This window comes from Oncorhynchus mykiss, chromosome 5 (genome assembly GCF_013265735.2).
Source record: "Oncorhynchus mykiss isolate Arlee chromosome 5, USDA_OmykA_1.1, whole genome shotgun sequence".
NCBI lineage: Eukaryota > Metazoa > Chordata > Actinopteri > Salmoniformes > Salmonidae > Oncorhynchus > Oncorhynchus mykiss.
In genome coordinates, this window is record NC_048569.1 from 37,332,483 (window position 1) to 37,359,258 (window position 26,776).

The 26,776-nt window shown below is 43.0% G+C and overlaps 1 protein-coding gene across 2 annotated transcripts; it reads left to right on the forward strand.

Moving 5' to 3' along the window:
• The first annotated feature begins 1,617 nt into the window (after positions 1-1,617).
• Positions 1,618-26,042, forward strand: LOC110523733 (polypeptide N-acetylgalactosaminyltransferase 9). 2 transcript variants are annotated; one of them, XM_021602693.2, is made up of 11 exons: positions 1,619-2,296; positions 2,412-2,566; positions 9,813-10,002; positions 10,112-10,278; positions 10,437-10,611; positions 12,027-12,224; positions 18,667-18,784; positions 23,524-23,709; positions 23,804-24,037; positions 25,085-25,252; positions 25,363-26,042. In XM_021602693.2, exons 1-11 carry the CDS (start codon positions 2,280-2,282, stop codon positions 25,507-25,509), a joined length of 1,755 nt encoding a protein of 584 aa, XP_021458368.2. In that variant the 5' UTR covers positions 1,619-2,279; the 3' UTR covers positions 25,510-26,042. The 2 variants fall into 2 exon arrangements, with proteins under 2 accessions (XP_021458367.2, XP_021458368.2); XM_021602692.2 differs by having other exon boundaries at positions 1,618-2,566.
• Positions 26,043-26,776: the final 734 nt, after the last annotated feature.

The following is a 26,776-nucleotide window of genomic DNA, read 5'->3' on the forward strand; positions in this document are numbered from 1 at the left end:
GGGCTGGGCTATTGCTCTCGAATGGTTTAAGGTAGAAATGGAAAACCAACTTTAAAATGTGCAGACAGGCTGGCTTTTGCTAGTGTCAAATAAATCTTAACAAACACTTTATGTGGCTAAAGGTCAGTGGGTTTTTCAATCAATAACAAGTTTAATGGAAGATTAGTGGCCTTAGCCAAGGGTACTCCAACTGGCAGGAAAACAATCTGTTGGGGCTTCTTGTGGTTAATTTGCAGTCTACAAATCATTTATAATTATGGCTGAATCTAGTTGATGATCCCTGATTTGACCTATTGTCCTGTGCCCTTTAACGCATGATCAAGTAAGAAAATATTATCAGTTGGCATTTCTGTTCTGTGCAGACATTTTCATTCCTGTCACTTTGCTGAAAAGAAATACTGTTTTGGTCACAAATCAACTTTTGTTAGAAACATTAACCTGCCCTCAGCACTTTTTACCCCGAATATAAAACATCTTACGAAGTCAGGTTTATGCTGATGGATGTAAAGCTGTACATTAATATTCTCTATGGATGATTTGGTTTGTCTGCATAATCAATTTCACCAAGCAAATAACAGTTTTGCTCATGTTGTTAGATGCAAATAAGGGATTTGTCAGATCCACATATCAGATTGAAAAGATGAAATGAATGTGCTCAGACCATGACAGTTCATGGATCACTTTGACCAAGTAAATAGAAGTGTTGCAAGTATTGGGCCCTGGAAAACATGCATGTCTTCATTCTTGATTTTCTTTTGCAGCTTCTTCAATGCATAATGCTACTGTAGCATTATTTAACAGCTGGCGTCAGTCCTTTATTACTGCAATATACTTTAGGTCTTGATGATATGTATTTTATTATTCAAGGAATTATGCAATTGTACACATCATGTGATAATGATTATGTGTGGGTGGGGATATTTATTCTCTCTCCATTGGTGTTTATTATCGTTGGATGTTCTGGGACAAGCTTTATTTATTCTATATGATTTGAGGCCCCACTAACCCTCCCACCTGGTCTAGACTGTTGACCGTTGCCCTGAGGAACAGTTTGGGCCTCCGGGGTGGATTGTGTAATTATAGCAACGCACATTCAGCACCCGCCTGCTTTATGTGGGGTGCCCTGGGAAATAACTGTACAGCGAAAAACCACATCAGCAAAACTCCACAGAATGACATTGTGTACCTTCCTGGCATTATTCATGGTGTTTCCTAGAAAGCACACCAAACATCCTTGACTGACCTTGGTGGCTTAGTTTCTTGATGATGGAAGTAGGCCAAGTCATGTTACCTTGCTTAATCAATAAGGGAAATAGGTTTAGATCACAAGAGTTCACAATAGATGACAAACTAATAAACATTTAAATACAATTGGAATTTTATATAAAGTCAGAGCTGCTGAAAGTATTTGGTGACAAATTGCACCAGATTATTATTTATTTTTTACCTCAACTGGTTAAAACTATTAAAACAACTATTGATCAGCTTTCAACACTGACTGTAACAGGGCTCTCCATGAGAGAGAGAAAGAGAGAGAGAGAGGGGGACATTCTTATTCGTATTTTTGAAACTACATTGTTGGTTAGGGGCTTGTAAGTAAGCATTTCACGCTAAAGTCTACCTACAACTGTTGTATTCGGCGCATGTGACTAATACAATTCGATATGAGAGAGAGACCAGTAACAGGAATGCTTTTATCTCTCTGTACAGACGCAGAGAGCATCCGCGCGATATCGGACATACCTTGGCCCTTTTATCTATAGCTTCTAAACAGTCTTCATCAAGCGACCATGAGAAACTGCGAGTAAGGATGACATTCATGTCTCATCAGTAACTCCTTGGTATTTTTTTTGTTTCGTGATTTTTTTAAAATCGTCAAGAAGGGTGACTGAGTGAAACCAGAAGGGATAATACCTACTCTCGCTTCTTTTGTCATCAATTTGAGCCTACTACTGGCAAGTGGAAAACAAGCCCACGTTCGCTCAATTGAGGGAGAGATTCTGTCTTCTAACGATTTGGCAGTTGGTTGGGGGTGTAAGTGTAAGCAGTTGGTTGGAGGGGGGGACCACTTTGGAGAGGATAACCTGTGCAATGGAATGGCAATGAGATTCAATTTGGGTTGATTATATACAGTCTTCTTGCCTACTATAATCTTTGCGGCGAAACTGGTGCTGATGACAGGATATCTAATTTTCTGCGCGGGAGCACTGAGGTGGCTATGATGACGATACGTGCTTTATACACATAAGCAAAGATCGGTCACCAAACTTGGATTGGGCATGTTTTTCTATCACGGGTAGGTGTTGTCGGTTTCCCTTCGGTTTCATGGCTGGCGCACGGCAGATAAAAACTTTGTTGACTTTAAACATCTGCATGTTTGTGGGTATTATACTGTTCTCGGTTTACTGCAGAATTCAGGATCGCTCAGATGAACTCCTGAAGAACGGCAGGACCACTATGCAAAGATCTAACCGCAGAAATGGGAAAGTTAATAACTTTGTGGAGAAGCAAGCTATTCTTCAGAGGCTTGAGCATCTTGAGGACATGGTCTACCATAAATTGAACGGTAAATGATTGATCCATGTGATCATGAACACCAAGTCAGCTTGGTGCAACTTTATTTCACTCCACATCAGTGCTTTATGAATTACTTTTATAGTGCCGCGACTGAGTAAATCATGCATGTTACAGTATTTATTTGATTTGCCACATCTCAGCTGTTGTACAACCCATGGGTATTGTCATTCTCTTAAATTGGAATAACCGATCAACCTGGCCCACATCCACCTCATCCATTATAGATCCACTCCTAGCATCGCTTTCAGCTTAAATGTCTAATCTGCTTTTACATAATTAAAAATAACCCAGACAAAGGGCTCTGTTTTTCTCCAAAAAAACAGCATTATAAAAGTCTAATTCAGGGTTCCCCAACTGGCGGCCCTCAGGCCGAACTTGGCCCTTGGGTGATTTTATTTGTCAAATGTTTTATTGTTTGACATAAACGACTGTAAAAACACCAGCAAATCAGCTCCAAGTGATTTTCATTTTGGAAATATGTTCCCAAGTGCCCGTGGAAAAAGATGAGTAAAAAAATCCAAGTATAATTTCATGTACAGATAAAATGAGAGTTAAGCAGTTAGATTAAACAACTCATTTGTAAGATAAATGTTTTAAAATGAAACATGTATGGAAGCAGGCTCAGTTAGCAGGCTCAAGCAATCTAAAACCCACATGGTAGCAAAAACTAATTAGTAGAAATTGTTAACAAGTTAGAAATTATTTAAAAACACACTTTGCTGTAGGCTACTATTTACTAGTTAACAAAAAAATAATGAATGTCATATCAAATATACAGTGCCTTGCGAAAGTATTCGGCCCCCTTGAACTTTGCGACCTTTTGCCACATTTCAGGCTTCAAACATAAAGATATAAAACTGTATTTTTTTGTGAAGAATCAACAACAAGTGGGACACAATCATGAAGTGGAACGACATTTATTGGATATTTCAAACTTTTTTAACAAATCAAAAACTGAAAAATTGGGCGTGCAAAATTATTCAGCCCCCTTAAGTTAATACTTTGTAGCGCCCCTTTTTGCTGCGATTACAGCTGTAAGTCGCTTGGGGTATGTCTCTATCAGTTTTGCACATCGAGAGACTGACATTTTTTGCCATTCCTCCTTGCAAAACAGATCGAGCTCAGTGAGGTTGGATGGAGAGCATTTGTGAACAGCAGTTTTCAGTTCTTTCCACAGATTCTCGATTGGATTCAGGTCTGGACTTTGACTTGGCCATTCTAACACCTGGATATGTTTATTTTTGAACCATTCCATTGTAGATTTTGCTTTATGTTTTGGATCATTGTCTTGTTGGAAGACAAATCTCCGTCCCAGTCTCAGGTCTTTTGCAGACTCCATCAGGTTTTCTTCCAGAATGGTCCTGTATTTGGCTCCATCCATCTTCCCATCAATTTTAACCATCTTCCCTGTCCCTGCTGAAGAAAAGCAGGCCCAAGCCATGATGCTGCCACCACCATGTTTGACAGTGGGGATGGTGTGTTCAGGGTGATGAGCTGTGTTGCTTTTACGCCAAACATAACGTTTTGCATTGTTGCCAAAAAGTTCAATTTTTGTTTCATCTGACCAGAGCACCTTCTTCCATATGTTTGGTGTGTCTCCCAGGTGGCTTGTGGCAAACTTTAAACGCCACTTTTTATGGATATCTTTAAGAAATGGCTTTCTTCTTGCCACTCTTCCATAAAGGCCAGATTTGTGCAATATACGACTGATTGTTGTCCTATGGACAGAGTCTCCCACCTCAGCTGTAGATCTCTGCAGTTCATCCAGAGTGATCATGGGCCTCTTGGCTGCATCTCTGATCAGTCTTCTCCTTGTATGAGCTGAAAGTTTAGAGGGACGGCCAGGTCTTGGTAGATTTGCAGTGGTCTGATACTCCTTCCATTTCAATATTATCGCTTGCACAGTGATCCTTGGGATGTTTAAAGCTTGGGAAATCTGTTTGTATCCAAATCCGGCTTTAAACTTCTTCACAACAGTATCTCGGACCCGCCTGGTGTGTTCCTTGTTCTTCATGATGCTCTCTGCGCTTTTAACGGACCTCTGAGACTATCACAGTGCAGGTGCATTTATACGGAGACTTGATTACACACAGGTGGATTGTATTTATCATCATTAGTCATTTAGGTCAACATTGGATCATTCAGAGATCCTCACTGAACTTCTGGAGAGAGTTTGCTGCACTGAAAGTAAAGGGGCTGAATAATTTTGCACGCCCAATTTTTCAGTTTTTGATTTGTTAAAAAAGTTTGAAATATCCAATAAATGTCGTTCCACTTCATGATTGTGTCCCACTTATTGTTGATTCTTCACAAAAAAATACAGTTTTATATCTTTATGTTTGAAGCCTGAAATGTGGCAAAAGTTCGCAAAGTTCAAGGGGGCCGAATACTTTCGCAAGGCACTGTATTCACCCCACCCAGTATTGTAATCAAAACTTACCAGAAAGCATGTAGTCCTTGGCTCAGACAGTGTAGTAGTGTGGGCTCAATAGCATCTCATTAGTGTGCAAGATCTTGAGAATCAGCTGTACATGTGACGGAAGAATGTACTGTGCATGCAGAGGGTCGCTATTCAATTGAGTTGGGGATAGTTTCACCAAAATATGCCACAAGACCTAGAATTGCCTTATGTGTATCCCATAAAAAGGTTCACTGTTATAAGCTAACTTTTTTTGATGAATTTAAGCAAAATTCCTCAAATTCCAGGGCTTAACTTCCCTTGGAAAATGTCCAGAAAAACGATGGAAATTTACCGGAACGTTTCCGACCCATTGCAACCCTAATTCCCACGCATAATACAGAGAGAGATATGTGATCGTAAGCAAGGTCTGAAATGATTCTGTTTTAGTCAAATATGACATTTGTTTGGGCTTCTTGCGGTCAATGTGCAGTCTATAAATGATTTGTAATTATTTTCTGGCCCCCAGACCATTCACTCAAGAAAAAAATCGAGTTGATGATCCCTAGTCGAATCCATATGGAGAGTTATACTTTATGTTTTATATAAAATTGCATTCCAGATAATTAACACTATTACTGTATATGCAATATGTGATTGGCCAGACATTTGTTTGTTTGTTACTAGATCAAATAAAATAAAATATTATTTGTCACATGATCCGAATACAACATGTGTAGTAGACCTTACGGTGAAATACTTATTTGCCAACAATGCAAATTTGCTAAATAAACTAAAGGATAAAATAGTAACACAATAGAATAACAATAATGGGGCTATATGCAAGGGGTACCGGTACCAAGTCAATGTGCAGGGGTACGGGTTAGTCAAAGTAATTTAGGTAATATATGCATGCAGGTAGGGATAAAGTGACAATGAATAGATAATAAACAGAGAGTAGCAGCAGAGTATGTGAAGAGTGTGAAGGAATGTGAACGTATGTGTGTGTGTGTGACATCAATACGCATGTGTGTGTCTGTTTTGTGTGCTTGAGTGTCAGTGTAGTATTTGTGAGTGTGTGTTTAGAGTCCAGTGAGTGTGCATAGAGCCAGTGCAAGGGAGTCAGTGCAAAAAAAAAAAAAGAAAAAAAAAGACAAATAAAATAAGGGGGTCAATTCAAATAGTCAGGTTAGTCATTTAATTAACTTTTCAGCAGTCTCATGACTTGGGGGTTAAAGCTGTTAAGGAACCTTTTGGTCCCAGACTTGGCAGTCCCGTACCGCTTGCCTTGCGGTAGCAGAGAGAACAGTCTATGACTTGGGTGGCTGGAGTCTTTGAACATTTTTAAGGCCTTCCTCTGACACCGCCTGGCATAGAGGTCCTAGGTGGCAGGAAGCTCGGGCCCCAGTGATGTACTGGGCCATACACACTACCCTCTATAGCGCCTTGCAATCAGATGTGGAGCAGTTGCCATACCAAACAGTGATGTAACCAACCGATGGTGCAGCTGTAGAACTTCTTGAGGATCTGAGGTCCCATGCCAAATTTTTCAGCATCCTCAGGGGGAATAGGCATTGTCGTGCCCTCTTTACGACTGTCTTGGTGTGCTTGGACCATGATAGGTCCTTAGTGATGTGGACACCAAGGAACTTGAAGCTCTCAACCTGCTCCACTATAGCCCCGTCCTTTTCCTGTAGTACACGATCAGCCACTTTGTATTGCTCACGTTGAGGGAGAGGTTGTTGTCCCGGCTCCACACTGCCAGGCCTCTGACCTCCTCCCTATAGGCTGTATCATCGTTGTCGATGATCAGGCCTACCACCGTCGTGTCATCGGCACACATCATGATGGTGTTGGAGTCGTGTGTGGCCACACTGTCATGGGTGAACAGGGAGTACAGGAGGGGACTAAGCACGCACCCCTGAAGGGCCCCCATGTTGAGGGTCAGCATTGTGGATATGTTGTTGCCTACCCTCATCACCTGTGGGCAGCCCATCAGGAAGTCCAGGATCTAGTTGCAGATGGAGGTGTTCAGTCCCAGGGTCCTTAGCTTAGTGATGAGCTTGGAGCGCACTATGGTGTCGAACGCTAAGCTGTAGTCAATGAACATCATTCTCACATAGAGGTGGCCAACACTCTTACTGGAGAGACACTAATAAGGTGCTGAATCAGATTTGTTTTAGAGGACTGTATGGAACAAAAGCCTGCACATCCAGCTCTCCATGAGAAGGGTTAAAGAGAAGGGTCCATGGCCCATCTTTTTAGCACCTAAAATAGTTAACAACATTCTCTTTGAGGAGCTTAATTGGACTCCACCACAAAGCAGTTTAGGAGGATGGATGCTGTCAGCCAAATTAATGGGTCTCAACCTTGCTGCAAAAAAGTGTAGAGGACAAACTAGTTATCCTGAAATATCACCTCTTTTTTTTTTGCTGCACAAAACAAGCAGTCCCAAGAAGAAATCTCTATACCCCATGATCCTCAGGTTACAGTGCCTTGCGAAAGTATTCGGCCCCCTTGAACTTTGCGAACTTTTGCCACATTTCAGGCTTCAAACATAAAGATATAAAACTGTATTTTTTTGTGAAGAATCAACAATAAGTGGGACACAATCATGAAGTGGAACGACATTTATTGGATATTGCAAACTTTTTTAACAAATCAAAAACTGAAAAATTGGGCGTGCAAAATTATTCAGCCCCTTTACTTTCAGTGCAGCAAACTCTCTCCAGAAGTTCAGTGAGGATCTCTGAATGATCCAATGTTGACCTAAATGACTAATGATGATAAATACAATCCACCTGTGTGTAATCAAGTCTCCGTATAAATGCACCTGCACTGTGATAGTCTCAGAGGTCCGTTAAAAGCGCAGAGAGCATCATGAAGAACAAGGAACACACCAGGCGGGTCCGAGATACTGTTGTGAAGAAGTTTAAAGCCGGATTTGGATACAAACAGATTTCCCAAGCTTTAAACATCCCAAGGATCACTGTGCAAGCGATAATATTGAAATGGAAGGAGTATCAGACCACTGCAAATCTACCAAGACCTGGCCGTCCCTCTAAACTTTCAGCTCATACAAGGAGAAGACTGATCAGAGATGCAGCCAAGAGGCCCATGATCACTCTGGATGAACTGCAGAGATCTACAGCTGAGGTGGGAGACTCTGTCCATAGGACAACAATCAGTCGTATATTGCACAAATCTGGCCTTTATGGAAGAGTGGCAAGAAGAAAGCCATTTCTTAAAGATATCCATAAAAAGTGGCGTTTAAAGTTTGCCACAAGCCACCTGGGAGACACACCAAACATATGGAAGAAGGTGCTCTGGTCAGATGAAACAAAAATTGAACTTTTTGGCAACAATGCAAAACGTTATGTTTGGCGTAAAAGCAACACAGCTCATCACCCTGAACACACCATCCCCACTGTCAAACATGGTGGTGGCAGCATCATGGCTTGGGCCTGCTTTTCTTCAGCAGGGACAGGGAAGATGGTTAAAATTGATGGAAAGATGGATGGAGCCAAATACAGGACCATTCTGGAAGAAAACCTGATGGAGTCTGCAAAAGACCTGAGACTGGGACGGAGATTTGTCTTCCAACAAGACAATGATCCAAAACATAAAGCAAAATCTACAATGGAATGGTTCAAAAATAAACATATCCAGGTGTTAGAATGGCCAAGTCAAAGTCCAGACCTGAATCCAATCGAGAATCTGTGGAAAGAACTGAAAACTGCTGTTCACAAATGCTCTCCATCCAACCTCACTGAGCTCGATCTGTTTTGCAAGGAGGAATGGCAAAAAATGTCAGTCTCTCGATGTGCAAAACTGATAGAGACATACCCCAAGCGACTTACAGCTGTAATCGCAGCAAAAAGGGGCGCTACAAAGTATTAACTTAAGGGGGCTGAATAATTTTGCACGCCCAATTTTTCAGTTTTTGATTTGTTAAAAAAGTTTGAAATATCCAATAAATGTCGTTCCACTTCATGATTGTGTCCCACTTGTTGTTGATTCTTCACAAAAAAATACAGTTTTATATCTTTATGTTTGAAGCCTGAAATGTGGCAAAAGGTCGCAAAGTTCAAGGGGGCCGAATACTTTCGCAAGGCACTGTATATATCAGGAGGTCAGTAATATAATAAAAGCCAGTTGGGGACATTTTTGCAGCAGGTTTGATGGTTATATCACATTTACTAATTCCTCTTCCTTATCCAATGTGGTGTTGTCTGATGCATTTGCTTTATAAAATCCCCCCCCCCCCCCCCCAAGGGACAAGCTAATTCAATCAATTTATTCAACCAATAATTGTTTGAACTCATTCCCAATGTTTTGACTAAGACACTCATAATTCAGTGTTTAAATGCATAATCAGTTCAGAAGTTGGATTAGCAAGATGCCAGGTCCTGCTGTAATACTGACAGCATAAGACGTTCTTCTCACATTACAAGTCAATCATCCTGTCCCCTGTCCCCCTGTCTATTACTTCCCACCAGTAAAGTCTAGGTGAATAATAATAGCCTTCAGTTTCCTTTCTCCCTGGCTATCCTGTTTGTCAGTCAGACTGGGAGTTTATTAAGATTACCTATTATAACTTCACAGACAAGGTGCTGCAGACAGTAGACGTGTCAATGATTTATCTTGTCTAAACTTCAATTGCCAACTCTCTAATGAATCTAGATGCTCACTGTTGTTTACGTTCTCGAGGGAAAAGAGACAGCTCAAATGACACACATTGAGATGAAAAGTGTAACAGCTTGCTTGCTTTTGTGATCCAGAGGCACCTCAGACAGTTTGCAAAATGAGTCTGACATTTTCCTCTGACTTTCCACAGGTCTGGGAAAGACGGTGGGGGTACTGGAGGGACGAGTGGGCCAGGGACAGGGGCAGGCCAGGACCCCTGCAACTCTGAGAAACCCTGTCCGCGACCCAGATGGGGGAAAGTACGAAGAGTACGGCTACAACGCACAGCTGAGCAATCAAATCCCACTGGATAGATCCATTCCTGACTACAGGCCGAAAAAGTAGGTCCTAAACCCTGCCCTCACAGCTTGAAAACCAGAAGGTAACATAATAAAGCATTATGAGTTTAGGGTACTGATGTGACAGCTTCTCACTAAGTTGTGTTGACAGGTGCAAGCTGATGACTTACCCAGATGACCTCCCTCAGATGACGGTGGTGTTCATCTTTGTAAACGAGGCTTTGTCAGTGATCCTACGGTCAGTCCACAGCCTGGTCAATCACACACCTGCACACATCCTCAAGGAGATCATCCTGGTGGATGACAACAGTGACAGTGGTAAGACAAGGGCTTTTACAGTGTGTGTGTGTGTGTGTGTGTGTGTGTGTGTGTGTGTGTGTGTGTGTGTGTGTGAGAGAGAGAGAGAGAGAGAGAGAGACTTGAAATTATGGTTTTCTAGTTTGAGCTGCAACACCTGATTATTCTTGTTGTTGTAGTGGAGCTAAAGCTGAATCTGGATCAGTATGTGAATAAGCAGTACCCAGGCCTAGTGAAGATGGTGAGAAATAGCAGACGGGAGGGACTTATACGGGCCAGAATCCTTGGCTGGAAAGCTGCCACTGCACCAGTTGTTGGCTTCTTTGACGCACATGTTGAGTTCAACACAGCATGGTGAGGAACAGCTTCTTATTTCCCCTCAGATTGACACTTGAAAAGGAGTTTAAAATAGTCTCATGCATTATCATCAATCAGATGCAGATTCCTCCCAACACTGAGGTGCCATTTGTCCTCCAATATCTAGCTATATACTGTACTATTTTAAACCTGGAATGCATTACACTGTGATCTGCTGACAGTGTTTGTGCATCTGACAAGAAGAGCATTTTTATTTGCAAATCAGAGGTATTCCTTTCTCTCAGTGATGGAAAGACAAGGAGGTACAGTAGTCACCACAATCCATCTTCACCACACCACTTTAAGAGGAATTCATTCAGGCAAGGTGACACTCTCTCAGAAGTGAACCCTATTTGTTCTAAAAATGATATTGCAGCGGTGAAAGGTCGACTCCTTAACTGCACTCATATTGCAAAAGCTATATCCACAATGGAAATGATATCTGATTGCATCAGTCAAGTTTTACACGGAAAAACTATTGAACACACCACGCAGCCCATGGGTCGTTCCATGTCATTTCAGTAAGCCATGACACCCACCATCTGAAATTGTTTCTGTAGTTAGAAACAGATAAGATTAGCATTCCTGCAACATTCTTTTGTTGAAATATAATCTGATCTCTGAGAAATTAAGCTAATTGATTGCACACAAATTGTCCATTTTAATTTGTAGGATTCATATAATATTATCTAAGTATAGTACTTAACATCCAATTTGGTCCAAACTTTTTTCAAACAATGAGTAAGACATGAAGAATCCAAAGACATGAGCAAAAGCCCCCCACGCACCCCTGTACACCCCATGCCAATCCCAATCCAAAAACAAGTATAAAATGGACAATTTGCATGCAATCAATTAGCTTAATTTCTCAGAGATCAAATTATATTTCAACAAAATAATGTTTCAGAAATGCTCATCTTATCTGTTTCTAAAAACAGAAACAATTTCAGAGCATTTTGAGATGGTGGGTCTCGAAATCCTCTTTCTTGTGCTTTTTGAGATGGAACGACTCACATGTGAGGCCATCAGTGTTTCACTACAGTTGTAACACATAGAACTGCTAGCTACCGTACATAAATGACTATTTATTTGGTTTTGTTCTCTGGAACGGATGTGAAATGGAAAATAAGCTGTCAAGTGTAAGGGAAGATGAGAACTGTACAGTACCTTCCTCTGCTAGCAGTGAGGATTCAGGATGTTTTGATGAAGATGATTAAACACTTGAACAGACTGTGGTGGCCCCATTTTCCCCCTGGGAACAGATGAGATGACAGAAACATGATTTACTGTCATGCTTTTCCTATCATGTCAGCATGAACAGCATGAAGTTACCAGTAAACATCTCAAGCACCTTTAGAATATTTATAGAGAAAATATTTGACTAAAATGCGTTTCCCTTCCTCCTTTGACAGGGCAGAGCCAATCCTAACCAGAATCAGGGAGGATCGAACACGTATTATTCTACCGTCGATCGACAACATCAAGTACAACACGTTTGAGGTGCAGCGGTATGCCAACGCGGCCCATGGCTACAACTGGGGCCTTTGGTGTATGTACATCACACCCCCCCAGGCCTGGCAGGACAGAGGAGATGAGACGGCCCCCATCAGGTATGGGAAAAGTACAGTATGTTTCTAGGACATTATTGGGGCAGTTGTCTGATGTAATATTCTGCAATAGATTGCCTATCGATAATCTACACCACTTCTATTCACATTTTCTTGCATTACAAAGTTGGATTGAAATAGATTTAATTGTAATTTTTGTCATTGATCTACACAAAATCTTCCATAATATCAAAGTGAAAAGAAAATTCGACACATTCTTTGAAATTAATACAAATTAAATAAGTATTCGCCCTCCATTTTTTTAGGCAAGCCTAAATGAATTCAGAAGTCAAATTTGGCTCAACAAATCACATAATAAGTTATATGGACTCACTCTGTGTGAAATAATAGGGGCTGATGTGATTTTTGAATGTCTACCCCTTCCTCTGTCCCCCATACATCAACAACTGTAAGGTCCGTCCCTCAGTCAAGTATTGCATTTCAAGCACAGATTCAACTACAAAGACCAACAAGCTTTTCGAAAGCTACATAAAGAAGGGCAATGATTAGTAGATGGATAACAATAACAAATCAGACACTGAATATCTCTTTAAGCATGGCCAAGTTAATAATTATGCTCTGGATGATGTATTAAAGCACCCAGACACAAAGATGTAGTCGTCCTTCTGAATTGAGCTCTATCACAGGAAGGTATACTTAGGGATTAAGGCTGGGAATAGCCAGGGACCTCACAATAATACTACGAAACTTATGTGCTGATATGATGTGTTGAGATTCTCAGGGTTCTATATGTATTGCGATTTCATACTATGATTTTATTGCTTTGATTTTATTCTGCTCACCATATGTCTGCTGTAAAGGTACAGCACAAGAGAGAGCCATGAGAAAATGAGTTTGCTGAAATAAAAGTGCTGAAAACAAATTGGCTCCCCATTTAAAAAGAAGATGATCAAGCAATGAAGGAAAAATACTGGAGTTTTGGTGCAGGTACAGCCAACTAGCGCAAAATTATATTGCGATATTGTCAAAATGATATGATATGATATACAATGTCGGCTGGAGTGGTGTAAAGCTCGCCGCCATTGTACTAGTTACAAGATGGAGTAGCAGTCGGACGTGTGTTTTGTCTTGTCCCGTGTAAATATAGTTTTATATATTGTTTTCCTTTTTTTTATTCGTATACATTTTAATCTCACTTTCCATCTACGGACTGAATATACTCTCCTGCAACCCGCCTCACCCAATGTGGTACGGATCTGCTATTTTTATACTTTAGAACCGGAACCCCCATCAGAAGCTAGCCAGCTAACTAGCTACTAGCTAGTAGTCAGTTAGCCACTGCTAGCGTTCGTCACCGTTAACTCGGACACCAGCCAGCCTCAGCTCGGTCAATACCTGCCAGTCTGCACAGTGCGATATCAACCCAGAGCATATTGGACTGCTTTTTTTCTACCAGGATTCCTACCGCAAGCTCTGAACCTTTACACCAGATCATCACAGCTAGCTAGCTTCAATCCGAGTGGCTACCCCTGGCAAACGTCTCTGTCCCGAAGCAAGCACCAGTTAGCCTTGAGCTAGCCTCGAGCTAGGCCCATTACGCGGCTTGCCGAAGAGGTCCACCAGCTAATTCTTGGGCTACAAGACCTCTTTTGCCAATTGGACTGGACCCTTTACTGCCGACACAGAGCCCCGCCAATCCATCATGACTGGTCTGCTGACGTAATCGTCCGAGGTGGTTTCAACAGGCCCTTCCGTTCTGACATCGCCAAAGGCCCATCTGCTAGCCCCGGCCCGCTACCTGTCTGAATCGCAGTGTCTCCAGCTCGCCTAGCATAGTAGCGACCACTGAATCGGCTCCCTGATTCACCTAATGTTACTCATTGGACGGTATGATCACTTGGCTACACATGCCTCTCCCTAATGTCAATATGCCTTTGTCTATTGCTGTTTTGATTAGTGATTATTGTCTTATTTCACTGTAGAGCCCCCAGCCCTGCCCAATATGCTTTAGATAGCCCTTTTTTCCCACCCCCCACACATGCGGTGACCTCACCTGGCTTAACTGGTGCCTCTAGAGACAAAACCTCTCTCTTCGTCAGTCAATGCCTTTAGTTTACCTCCACTGTACTCACATCCTACCATACCCTTGTCTGTACATTATACCTGTAATCTATTCTTCCACACCCAGAAATATGCTCCTTTCTGAACGCACTAGACGACAAGTTCTTATAGCCTTTAGCCGTACCCTTATCCTACTCCTCCTCTGTTCCTCTGGCGATGTAGAGGTTAACCCAGGCCATGCAGCCCCCAGCACCACTCCTATTCCCCGGGCCCTCTCATTTGTTGACTTATGTAACCGTAAAAGCCTTGGTTTCATGCATGTTAACATCAGAAGCCTCCTATCTAAGTTTGTTTTATTCACTGCTTTAGCACACTCCGCCAACCCTGATGTCCTAGCCATGTCTGAATTCTGGCTTATGAAGGCCACCAAAAATCCTGACATTTCAATCCCCAACTACAACATCCGATCACTCTACCTGTACACAGCCAATCTGTAAATAGCACACCCAACTACCTCATCCCCATATTGTTATTTATCTTCTTGTTCTTTTGCACCCCAGTATCTCTACTTGCACATCATCATCTGCACATCTATCACTACAGTGTTAATGCTAAATTGTAATTATTTTATTAAATATTATATATTTTATTTATTGCCTTACCTCCCTAATCTTCTACATTTGCACACACTGTACATAGATTTTTCTATTGTGTTATTGACTGTACGTTTGTTTATGTGTACCTCTGTGTTGTTTTTGGATGGCAGGCAGCTTAGCCCCAGTGATGCACTGGGCCGTACGCACTACCCTCTGTAGTGCCTTGCGTTCAGAGACCGAGCAATTGCTGTACCAGGCAGTGCTCTCGATGTTGCAGCTGTAGAAGCTTTTGAAGATCTCAGGACCCATGCCAAATCTTTTTAGTTTCCTGAGGGGGAATAGGCTTGGTCGTGCCCTCTTCACGACTGTCTTGGTGTGTTTGGACCATTCTAGTTTGTTGTTGATGTGGACACCAAGGAACTTGAAGCTCAAGTCAACCAGCATGATTTTTCCCGTACTCCTTTTGCTATTCTCTTTTTGATAGTCTGCCCGGTTTTGAGCCCTGCCTGTCTCTGGACTACTTTCCTGCCTGCCTGATCATCCTGCCTGCCCTGACCTTGACTCTGCCTGCCCTTCGGTACCTTTCGGACTCTGAACTGGTTTTGACCCTTTTGCCTGTCCACAACCATTCTCTTGACTTAACCTATTGGATTAATAAATACTGTAAAACTGCAACCATCTGGCTCCTGTGTCTGCATCTGGGTCTCGCCTTGTGTCATGATAGTTTCAGCATTACAATGCCCCCGTGCACAAAGTGAGGTCCATACAGAACTGGTTTGTCGAGATCGGTGTGGAATAACTTGACTGGCCTGCACAGAGCCCTGACCTCAACCCTATCAAACACCTTTGGGATGAATTGATGTTTCGTATTGCGTCAGATAACAACATTGACGAATACGCTGATTCGGTGTGCGAGTTCATTAGAACGTGCGTTGAAGATGTCGTTCCCATAGCAACGATTAAAACATTCCCTAACCAGAAACCGTGGATTGATGGCAGCATTCGTGTGAAACTGAAAGCGCGAACCACTGCTTTTAATCAGGGCAAGGTGTCTGGTAACATGACCGAGTACAAACAGTGCAGCTATTCCTTCCGCAAGGCTATCAAACAAGCTAAGCGCCAGTACAGAGACAAAGTAGAATCTCAATTCAACGGCTCAGACACAAGAGGCATGTGGCAGGGTCTACAGTCAATCACGGACTACAGGAAGAAATCCAGCCCAGTCACGGACCAGGATGTCTTGCTCCCAGGCAGACTAAATAACTTTTTTGCCCGCTTTGAGGACAATACAGTGCCACTGACACGGCCTGCAACGAAAACATGCGGTCTCTCCTTCACTGCAGCCGAGGTGAGTAAGACATTTAAACGTGTTAACCCTCGCAAGGCTGCAGGCCCAGACGGCATCCCCAGCCGCGCCCTCAGAGCATGCGCAGACCAGCTGGCCGGTGTGTTTACGGACATATTCAATCAATCCCTATACCAGTCTGCTGTTCCCACATGCTTCAAGAGGGCCACCATTGTTCCTGTTCCCAAGAAAGCTAAGGTAACTGAGCTAAACGACTACCGCCCCGTAGCACTCACTTCCGTCATCATGAAGTGCTTTGAGAGACTAGTCAAGGACCATATCACCTCCACCCTACCTGACACCCTAGACCCACACCAATTTGCTTACCGCCCAAATAGGTCCACAGACGATGCAATCTCAACCACACTGCACACTGCCCTAACCCATCTGGACAAGAGGAATACCTATGTGAGAATGCTGTTCATTGACTACAGCTCGGCATTCAACACCATAGTACCCTCCAAGCTCGTCATCAAGCTCGAGACCCTGGGTCTCGACCCCGCCCTGTGCAACTGGGTACTGGACTTCCTGACGGGCCGCCCCCAGGTGGTGAGGGTAGGCAACAACATCTCCTCCCCGCTGATCCTCAACACTGGGGCCCCACAAGGGTGCGTTCTGAGCCCTCTCCTGTACTCCCTGTTCACCCACGACTGCGTGGCCACGCACGCCTCCAACTCAATCATCAAGTTTGCGGACGACACAACAGTGGTAGGCTTGATTACCAACAACGACGAGACGGCCTACAGGGAGGAGGTGAGGGCCCTCGGAGTGTGGTGTCAAGAAAATAACCTCACACTCAACGTCAACAAAACTAAGGAGATGATTGTGGACTTCAGGAAACAGCAGAGGGAACACCCCCCTATCCACATCGATGGAACAGTAGTGGAGAGGGTAGCAAGTTTTAAGTTCCTCGGCATACACATCACAGACAAACTGAATTGGTCCACTCACACAGACAGCATCGTGAAGAAGGCGCAGCAGCGCCTCTTCAACCTCAGGAGGCTGAAGAAATTCGGCTTGTCACCAAAAGCACTCACAAACTTCTACAGATGCACAATCGAGAGCATCCTGGCGGGCTGTATCACCGCCTGGTATGGCAACTGCACCGCCCTCAACCGTAAGGCTCTCCAGAGGGTAGTGAGGTCCGCACAACGCATCACCGGGGGCAAACTACCTGCCCTCCAGGACACCTACACCACCCGATGTCCCAGGAAGGCCATAAAGATCATCAAGGACATCAACCACCCGAGCCACTGCCTGTTCACCCCGCTATCATCCAGAAGGCGAGGTCAGTACAGGTGCATCAAAGCTGGGACCGAGAGACTGAAAAACAGCTTCTATCTCAAGGCCATCAGACTGTTAAACAGCCACCACTAACACTGAGTGGCTGCTGCCAACACACTGACACTGACTCAACTCCAGCCACTTTAATAATGGGAATTGATGGGAAATGATGTAAATATATCACTAGCCACTTTAAACAATGCTACCTTATATAATGTTACTTACCCTACATTATTCATCTCATATGCATACGTATATACTGTACTCTATATCATCGACTGTATCCTTATGTAATACATGTATCACTAGCCACTTTAAACTATGCCACTTTGTTTACATACTCATCTCATTTGTACATACTGTACTCGATACCATCTACTGTATCTTGCCTATGCTGCTCTGTACCATCACTCATTCATATATCCTTATGTACATATTCTTTATCCCCTTACACTGTGTACAAGACAGTAGTTTTGGAATTGTTAGTTAGATTACTTGTTATTACTGCATTGTCGGAACTAGAAGCACAAGCATTTCGCTACACTCGCATTAACATCTGCTAACCATGTGTATGTGACAAATAAAATTTGATTTGATTTGGAACGCCACCTAAGAGCCAGGCCTAATCACCCAACATCAGTGACCGACCCCAATAAGGCTTTTGTGGCTGAATGGAACCAAATGAATGGAACCAAATCCCCGCAGCAATGTTCCAACATCTAGTGGAAATCCTTCCCAGAAGAGTGGTGGCTGTTATAGCAGCAAAGGGGGGATTTTGGAAAGAGATGTTCGACGAGCAGGTGTCGACATACCACTTGGTCAGACACAATCCAGGTGTGCAAAGCTCTTATGAGACTTACCCAAGAAGACTCAAGCTGCAATCACTACCAAAGGTGTTTCCAACATGTTAGTGTTTTATATAATAGTGTATATTAGTGTTTTATTTTTCATTACTCAAAAAAAATGTTAGAATTTATCTTCAACTTTGACATTAGAGTATTTTGTGTTGATCGTTGACAAAGAAATTACAATGAAATCCATTTGAATCCCACTTTGCAACAGAATAAACAGTGAAGAAATTGTTTTCTATAAACAGAAAACGTGGGCTTGAAAAACATGTTCTTAAAATATACAAGATGTTCCAACTCGCTTCTACAGGGTAGGCCGCTAGGCCTTAATCTGTTCTTTCTCCGTTCAGAACCCCTGCCATGATTGGCTGCTCCTTTGTGGTGAACAGAGAATACTTTGAAGAGATTGGCCTTCTAGACCCAGGCATGGAGGTGTATGGAGGAGAGAACATTGAATTGGGCATGAGGGTAAGTTTCTAAGTGGTACATGCTTAAACTAAGAACTAATCAATACAGTATGTTCTGTGGTCAATTATGTGTTAGCCATTACAATGTGTGTAACGGATGGAGTAGCAGTCGGACGTGTGTTGTGTCTTGTCCCGTGTAAATATAGTTTTATATATTGTTTTCCTTGTTTTTATTCGTATACATTTTAATCTCACTTTCCATCTACGGACTGAATATACTCTCCTGCAACCCGCCTCACCCAATGTGGTACGGATCTGCTATTTTTATACTTTAGAACCGGAACCCCCATCAGAAGCTAGCCAGCTAACTAGCTACTAGCTAGTAGTCAGTTAGCCACTGCTAGCGTTCTTCACCGTTAACTCGGACACCAGCCAGCCTCAGCTCGGTCAATACCTGCCAGTCTGCACAGTGCGATATCAACCCAGAGCATATTGGACTGCTTTTTCTCTACCAGGATTCCTACCGCAAGCTCTGAACCTTTACACCAGATCATCACAGCTAGCTAGCTTCAATCTGAGTGGCTACCCCTGGCAAACGTCTCTGTCCCGAAGCAAGCACCAGTTAGCCTTGAGCTAGCCTCGAGCTAGGCCCATTACGCGGCTTGCCGAAGAGGTCCACCAGCTAATTCTTGGGCTACAAGACCTCTTTTGCCAATTGGACTGGACCCTTTACTGCCGACACAGAGCCCCGCCAATCCATCATGACTGGTCTGCTGACGTAATCGTCCGAGGTGGTTTCAACAGGCCCTTCCGTTCTGACATCGCCAAAGGCCCATCTGCTAGCCCCGGCCCACTACCTGTCTGAATCGCAGTCTCCAGCTCGCCTAGCATAGTAGCGACCACTGAATCGGCTCCCTGATTCACCTAATGTTACTCATTGGACGGTATGATCACTTGGCTACACATGCCTCTCCCTAATGTCAATATGCCTTTGTCTATTGCTGTTTTGATTAGTGATTATTGTCTTATTTCACTGTAGAGCCCCCAGCCCTGCCCAATATGCTTTAGATAGCCCTTTTTTCCCACCCCCCACACATGCGGTGACCTCACCTGGCTTAACTGGTGCCTCTAGAGACAAAACCTCTCTCTTCGTCAGTCAATGCCTTTAGTTTACCTCCACTGTACTCACATCTTACCATACCCTTGTCTGTACATTATACCTGTAATCTATTCTTCCACACCCAGAAATATGCTCCTTTCTGAACGCACTAGACGACAAGTTCTTATAGCCTTTAGCCGTACCCTTATCCTACTCCTCCTCTGTTCCTCTGGCGATGTAGAGGTTAACCCAGGCCATGCAGCCCCCAGCACCACTCCTATTCTAAGAACTAATCAATACAGTATGTTCTGTGGTCCATTATGTGTTAGCCATTACAATGTGTGTAACGGTCGTCGGTGCATGAAGGATCGGACCAAAGCGCAGCATGGTAAGTGTTCATGATATTTATTAACACTGAACAAAATAACAAAGTGAGAAAGGAAACCGAAACAGTCCTGTCAGGTGCAGAACACTAAACAGAAAGCAACTACCCACAAAACACAGGTGGGAAAATGCTACCTAAGTATGGTTCCCAATCAGAGACAACGATAGACAGCTGTCCCTTATTGAGAACCATACCTGGCCAAAACAAAGAAATACCAAAACATAGAAAAATGAACATAGAATGCCCACCCAAATCACACCCTGACCAAACCAAAATAGAGACATAAAAAGCTCTCTAAGGTCAGGGCGTGACAATGTGATTATAAAGCAAGAAAATCATTATGTAATTGTGACTGGAGAGTTCAAGTGTTTGTGTGCTGTAAGAGATGCATGAAGTTCAATTAAGCTCTGTCACAGTAAAAAGGATGTGGGTGGGATTTAATATGAATGTAACGGCAGCAAATCTGTCTATATATTTTGGCCCTGATCCAAATAGATTTCAATATCTTTTAAAAAGGGATAGGCTGCCATTATCTGAAGTATGATTCAAAACAAGTTTAGTTTTAAGTTTTAAGTCTCGTGCACAAGTACAGTGAAATGCCTTTCTTGCCAGCTCTAAACCCAACAATTCAGTAATCTATATCAATGTAGTACTAAACATAACAAAAGGCAGAACAAAAACACACAAGTAATACAAATAAGAAATAAGAAGAACACAACAAAGTAAGCACACTATATACAGGGTCAGTTTTACTATCAAACAGAATGGAATATTCAATCCGATCATTTAACTTAGGTCCTAAAAAAATGTGTGACTTGGCATCAATGGCTTGTTATTAAAACATATGGGTCTGTTCTGACTAAATTCCCTGCATGTTTTGTTTGGCTCTGCTGAGATCATTAAGGAATCATTAGGCTCTAAGCATATAGGGAGACCAGTTTGCATGAATATGGATGGAAGTTATCCTGCACCACACCACCTGGTATACTGCTGAATAACAAACCCATGCCTTTATAGTGCACCAAAAAATTGTAAGTTATTTCCCAAAAGCCTGGACCCATTTGAATTCCGTTTCTTTCTAACACTATAACTGAGATACAGTGGGGCAAAAAAGTATTTAGTCAGCCACCAATTGTGCAAGTTCTCCCACTTAAAAAGATGAGAGAGGCCTGTAATTTTCATCATAGGTAGACTTCAACTATGACAGACAAAATGAGAAAAAAAAATTCTGGCTCTCACAGACCTGTAACTTCTTCTTTAAGAGGCTCCTCTGTCCTCCACTCGTTACCTGTATTAATGGCACCTGTTTGAACTTGTTATCAGTATAAAATACACCTGTCCACAATCTCAAACAGTCACACTCCAAACTCCACTATGGCCAAGACCAAAGAGCTGTCAAAGGACACAAGAAACAAAATTGTAGACCTGCACCAGGCTGGGAAGACTGAATCTGCAATAGGCAAGCAGCTTGGTTTGAAGAAATCAACTGTGGGAGCAATTATTAGGAAATGGAAGACATACAAGACCACTGATAATCTCCCTCGATCTGGGGCTCCACGCAAGATCTCACCCCGTGGGGTCAAAATGATTACAAGAACGGTGAGCAAAAATCCCAGAACCACACGGGGGGACCTAGTGAATGATCTGCAGAGAGCTGGGACCAAAGTAACAAAGCCTACCATCAGTAACACACTACGCCGCCAGGGACTCAAATCCTGCAGTGCCAGACGTGTCCCCCTGTTTAAGCCAGTACATGTCCAGGCCCGTCTGAAGTTTGCTAGAGAGCATTTGAATGATCCAGAAGAAGATTGGGAGAATGTCATATGGTCAGATGAAACCAAAACAGAACTTTTTGGTAAAAACTCAACTCGTCATATTTGGAGGACAAAGAATGCTGAGTGCCATCCAAAGAACACCATACCTACTGTGAAGCATGGGGGTGGAAACATCATGCTTTGGGGCTGTTTTTCTGCAAAGGGACCAGGACGACTGATCCGTGTAAAGGAAAGAATGAATGGGGCCATGCATCATGAGTTTTTGAGTGAAAACCTCCTTCCATCAGCAAGGGCATTGAAGATGAATCGTGGCTGGGTCTTTCAGCATGACAATGATCCCAAACACACCGCCCGGTCAACGAAGGAGTGGCTTCGTAAGAAGCATTTCAAGGTCCTGGAGTGGCCTAGCCAGTCTCCAGATCTCAACCCCATAGAAAATCTTTGGAGGGAGTTGACAGTCCGTGTTGCCCAGCAACAGCCCCAAAACGTCACTGCTCTAGAGGAGATCTGCATGGAGGAATGGGCCAAAATACCAGCAACAGTGTGTGAAAACCTTGTGAAGACTTACAGAAAACGTTTGACCTCTGTCATTGTCAACAAAGGGTATATAACAAAGTATTGAGAAACTTTTGTTATTGACCAAATACTTATTTTCCACCATTTGCAAATAAATTCATTAAAAATGCTACAATGTGATTTTTCATCATTTTGTCTGTCATAGTTGAAGTGTACCTATGATGAAAATTACAGGCCTCTCTCATCTTTTTAAGTGGGAGAACTTGCACAATTGGTGGCTGACTAAATACTTTTTTGCCCCACCGTAGTTGACTGTAAAAAAGTCTGTAGTGATGTTGGTGTGGAAGTTGTGTCCCAGTATGAGAACTGAATGTGTTCCAGAACTCTGCAGTCACCTACTAGCGTCCCACTGACACACAGACTTATTTCACACTTCCGACATGATCGTTATGACGTGAGCAGCAGTGTGCAGGAAGCGACAGGGGACAGCAGGACAGAGACGGAAGGGGAGGGAGAGAGAGAGAGAGAGGGGTGGGGACAGGAAGAGAAGAAGAGGCCAGGTTTGCACCTATTACGCTGAGAGGGGAATAAAGTACAAAACATTTGGTCCAGGTAATGGAGACAGTGGGAAAGGGAGACAGCACAACAACAGAAACCCAATGAGAGACAGCTGATTGTATCAAAAGAGATCTAAGCCAAATGATATTTTTGTTAACCCTACCACACCTCTCTGTGCTGTGCTCAATGCACGGGAGTATGAAGAGGTACTCTAAAACAAAATTCTGGCAACACCACCAGTACAGTATAATCATACACACAATGAGGTGGCCCTTTGCCTGAAAAATGCCCTAGCAACTGGGCAATTGCAAGGTGTTAACAGCTTTCCATGTGTCTGTGGGCAATTGCCTCGGCAGCACCTCTCTCAACAAGATGTATTTTTAGAGTACAATGTTACTATTACTATTGTGGTCAGGCTTCTTTCTTTCTCTCTTTCTCTTTCTTGAACTGTCTATGTTATGTCTCAGGTATGGCAGTGCGGGGGGAGTATGGAGGTTTTACCGTGTGCTCGGGTGGCACACATTGAACGCACCAAGAAACCCTACAACAACGACATTGATTACTATGCAAAGCGCAATGCCTTGAGGGCAGCCGAGGTGTGGATGGATGACTACAAATCGCACGTCTACATGGCCTGGAATATCCCCATCAACGTGAGTCGAGTGTAGTTCCCCAATATTCTACAGCTCAATTGCGTGTTAACTGGTCATTGATTTTGGTGCTGTGAATTGTTTTCTAACTCAACAGAACCCCGGAGTTGATTTTGGAGATGTTTCTGAGAGAATCGCCTTGAGGAAAAAATTGCAATGTCATAGTTTCCAGTGGTATTTGCAGAATGTGTATCCAGAGATGCGAGTGTACAATGACACCATCACCTATGGTGAGGTGCGAAACAGCAAGGCCAGTGGCTATTGCTTAGACCAAGGACCTAATGAGGATAACAGCGTGACTCTCTACCCGTGTCATGGCATGACATCACAGGTCAGGAAAAGTTCTTAAAACCTTATATGCTTGAATGCATAGAAATGTAATCCTCTTACACAAGCTCTTATGTTAGTTCAGGAAGACATGTATAACTATCCCATACACTCTGGCCCCTGCAGACGTCCACAATATATTATGCATCCCCACCCATTTGCGTTGAAGCCCTTCCATTGTTCATCTTTACAGTGGTTGTTTGTGCTTTCATTTAGCTTGCTTTAGCATGGTAATTCAGTGAATTCCAAATGAATTTGCTTGGCACAGGGCAATTTGACAAGGTTACCTCTACTCAGAACAGTGCAGCAGCACCTGTGATGGGCTCCAACATCCTCTCTGGCATCTAGTTTCCTGAGTGTTGTTCACCGGGAATAATTCAACCCTGGATTTTGTAATCGTCTGTGCCCTTACTTGTGACATTCACTGGTTTGAAGCTGCGTTTGGCGTGTGAAATGGAATAGAGATCAAGCTCACAATGTCAAATGATAATGAACAGATAGGATCACTGGGTCTCATTTATAACAACATGTACTCACCTAAGGGATCTGTATGGTCCATTACGCTCATAAACAATTTGGCTTTCATCAGCATGGAACATACATAAATGCACGTATCCCTGTGGTATCTATCAAGTCTACATTGTCATTAGTATTTCAGTCAATTACACCGCAAATGTTTGTTGGACATCTCAACAGTAACTAAGGACAGGCCTTGCATTGGATTTGATTGATCTTTCGTTTCAAGATGGCCTTTCCACTGGGTAGTTGTGGTTCAGCTGTTGAAAGAGCAGGCACTGGGTTGACAGCTCTTGTTCAGCTCAAGAGGCACTATGACCTTTTGTACTCAAGGTATCAAGAAAGATCTTTCTCATGAGACAGCTCAAGGATTACACAATAACATGTACCATTCCTATGTGTACAGAGTATTTAAAATGTTTTGTATTGTCCTAAGACTACTGTATGTAGGTGTCTGTAAAGATAGTATTTGTGTATAACAGTTCATATTTTTTCAGAAGTTGACGTTTACTTGGCATTGACGTGTTTTTTTTAGCTGGCCCGTTACACCTCAGAAGGGCTTTTGCAGCTTGGTCCTCTGGGTTCCACTACGTTCTTGCCCAACACCAAGTGTCTGGTGGACGAGGGACGAGGGCGGACTCCAAGTCTCAAAAAATTTGATGGAGCGTCACACTCATCACAAAGGCTTTGGGACTTCAGTCAGGTAAAACTTCAAAATGTCATGACTTGTGGGGGAAAAAGGACTCCTGCCAAAACTGTATTGCTTTTTAATACTGCAATTATAACCACAGATTGTTCCTCTTCCCTCTGTAGAACGGCCCAATAATCAGCAGAGACACTGGTCGTTGTTTGGAGGTGGAGATGTCTAGAGAGGCCAGCTTCGGCCTACGGCTGGTGGTCCAGAGGTGCTCTGGTCAGAGGTGGACTATCAGGAACTGGATCAAACCACCACGACACTGAGGGCACAATATACAGGCCAGCTGATGTCTACAAAAAAGACATGGAACTCTTACCTTGTAGCACTTGGACTTCCTCTTTACAAATATTGTGTTCCTTTGGATTGAGGCTATAGACTCCTTTGTCTGCTCCTGGAAAGGTCAAGGGATTTCAAAGCATCTCAACACCAACCTTCCACAACTCAAGCATCTTAACAACAAGTCATCACAAAGTATGGAGGATACATATCCCTACGAAGAACCAGAGGATGTACCATACAGAGGTTGTCTATGACAATGATAGTTGCAGTCTGCGATACTTAAGGAGGTAATACAAGCGAATTGGCACATGTTGACGAACCAGTTCATTTTGAGTGTGTTTTGTTTCTGATTTCAGATTTCACGCCATAATCCCTGAACACAATTATGTTCCTTCAATCATATGTCTGTCATCTGGAGGGCTACATTATCTCACGTTCATGGACAATAGGACAGAACAACACAAATTGTACACAACAACTTGAATCGAATGATAATATGACATTAAACATTATGACATATGTGTTCCTTCTTGACGAGTGATTTTGTATGAGAGCGGAATTTTTTACTATTCTTAATCATGAAAAGTATTGTTTTCTCACCTCTACAGCTGGTTCCACATACATTTATGCAAAGGGCTGACCTTGAGTATCCAGGCTCTCTAATTATATGTAAGTGTTTCACTCAGACAACATGTGAACTGTAATCTCTGTGATCAAGCACAGGGGAGGCATCCAGGTAGCCATTTGATTAGCTTTTCAACAGTCTTATGGCTTGTTGGTAGAAGCTGTTAATAAGCCTTTTGGACCTAGACTTGGCCCTCTGGTACCGCTTGCTGTGGGGTAGCAGAGAGAACAGTCTGTGACTAGGGTGTCTGGAGTCTTTGGCAATTTGTAAGGCCTTCCTCTGACACTGCCTGGTACAGAGGTCCTGGATGGCAGGAAGCTTGGCCCCAGTGATGTACTGGGCCATACGCACTACCCTCTGTAGCACCTTGCAATCGGAGGCCAAGCTGTTGCCATACCAGGCGGTGATGGAACCTGTCAGGATGCTCTCGATGGTGCAACTGTATAACTTTTTGAGGATCTGAGGACCCATGCCAAATCTTTTCAGTCTCCTGAGGGGGAGTAGGCATTGTTGTGCCCTCATCACGACTGTCCTGGTGTGTTTGGACCATGATAGTTTGTTGGTGATGTGGACACAAAGGAACTTGAAGCCCTCAACTTGCTCCACTACAGTTCCATCGATTAGAA

Bases quoted from the DNA above. Each gene is read 5' to 3' on its own strand.
- LOC110523733 (XM_021602692.2), top strand. From the start codon at position 2,326: ATGGCTGGCGCACGGCAGATAAAAACTTTGTTGACTTTAAACATCTGC. The intron at 2,567-9,812 runs GTAAATGATTGA...GACTTTCCACAG, and splicing joins GGTCTACCATAAATTGAACG to GTCTGGGAAAGACGGTGGGG. The intron at 12,225-18,666 runs GTATGGGAAAAG...TTCTCCGTTCAG, and splicing joins GATGAGACGGCCCCCATCAG to AACCCCTGCCATGATTGGCT.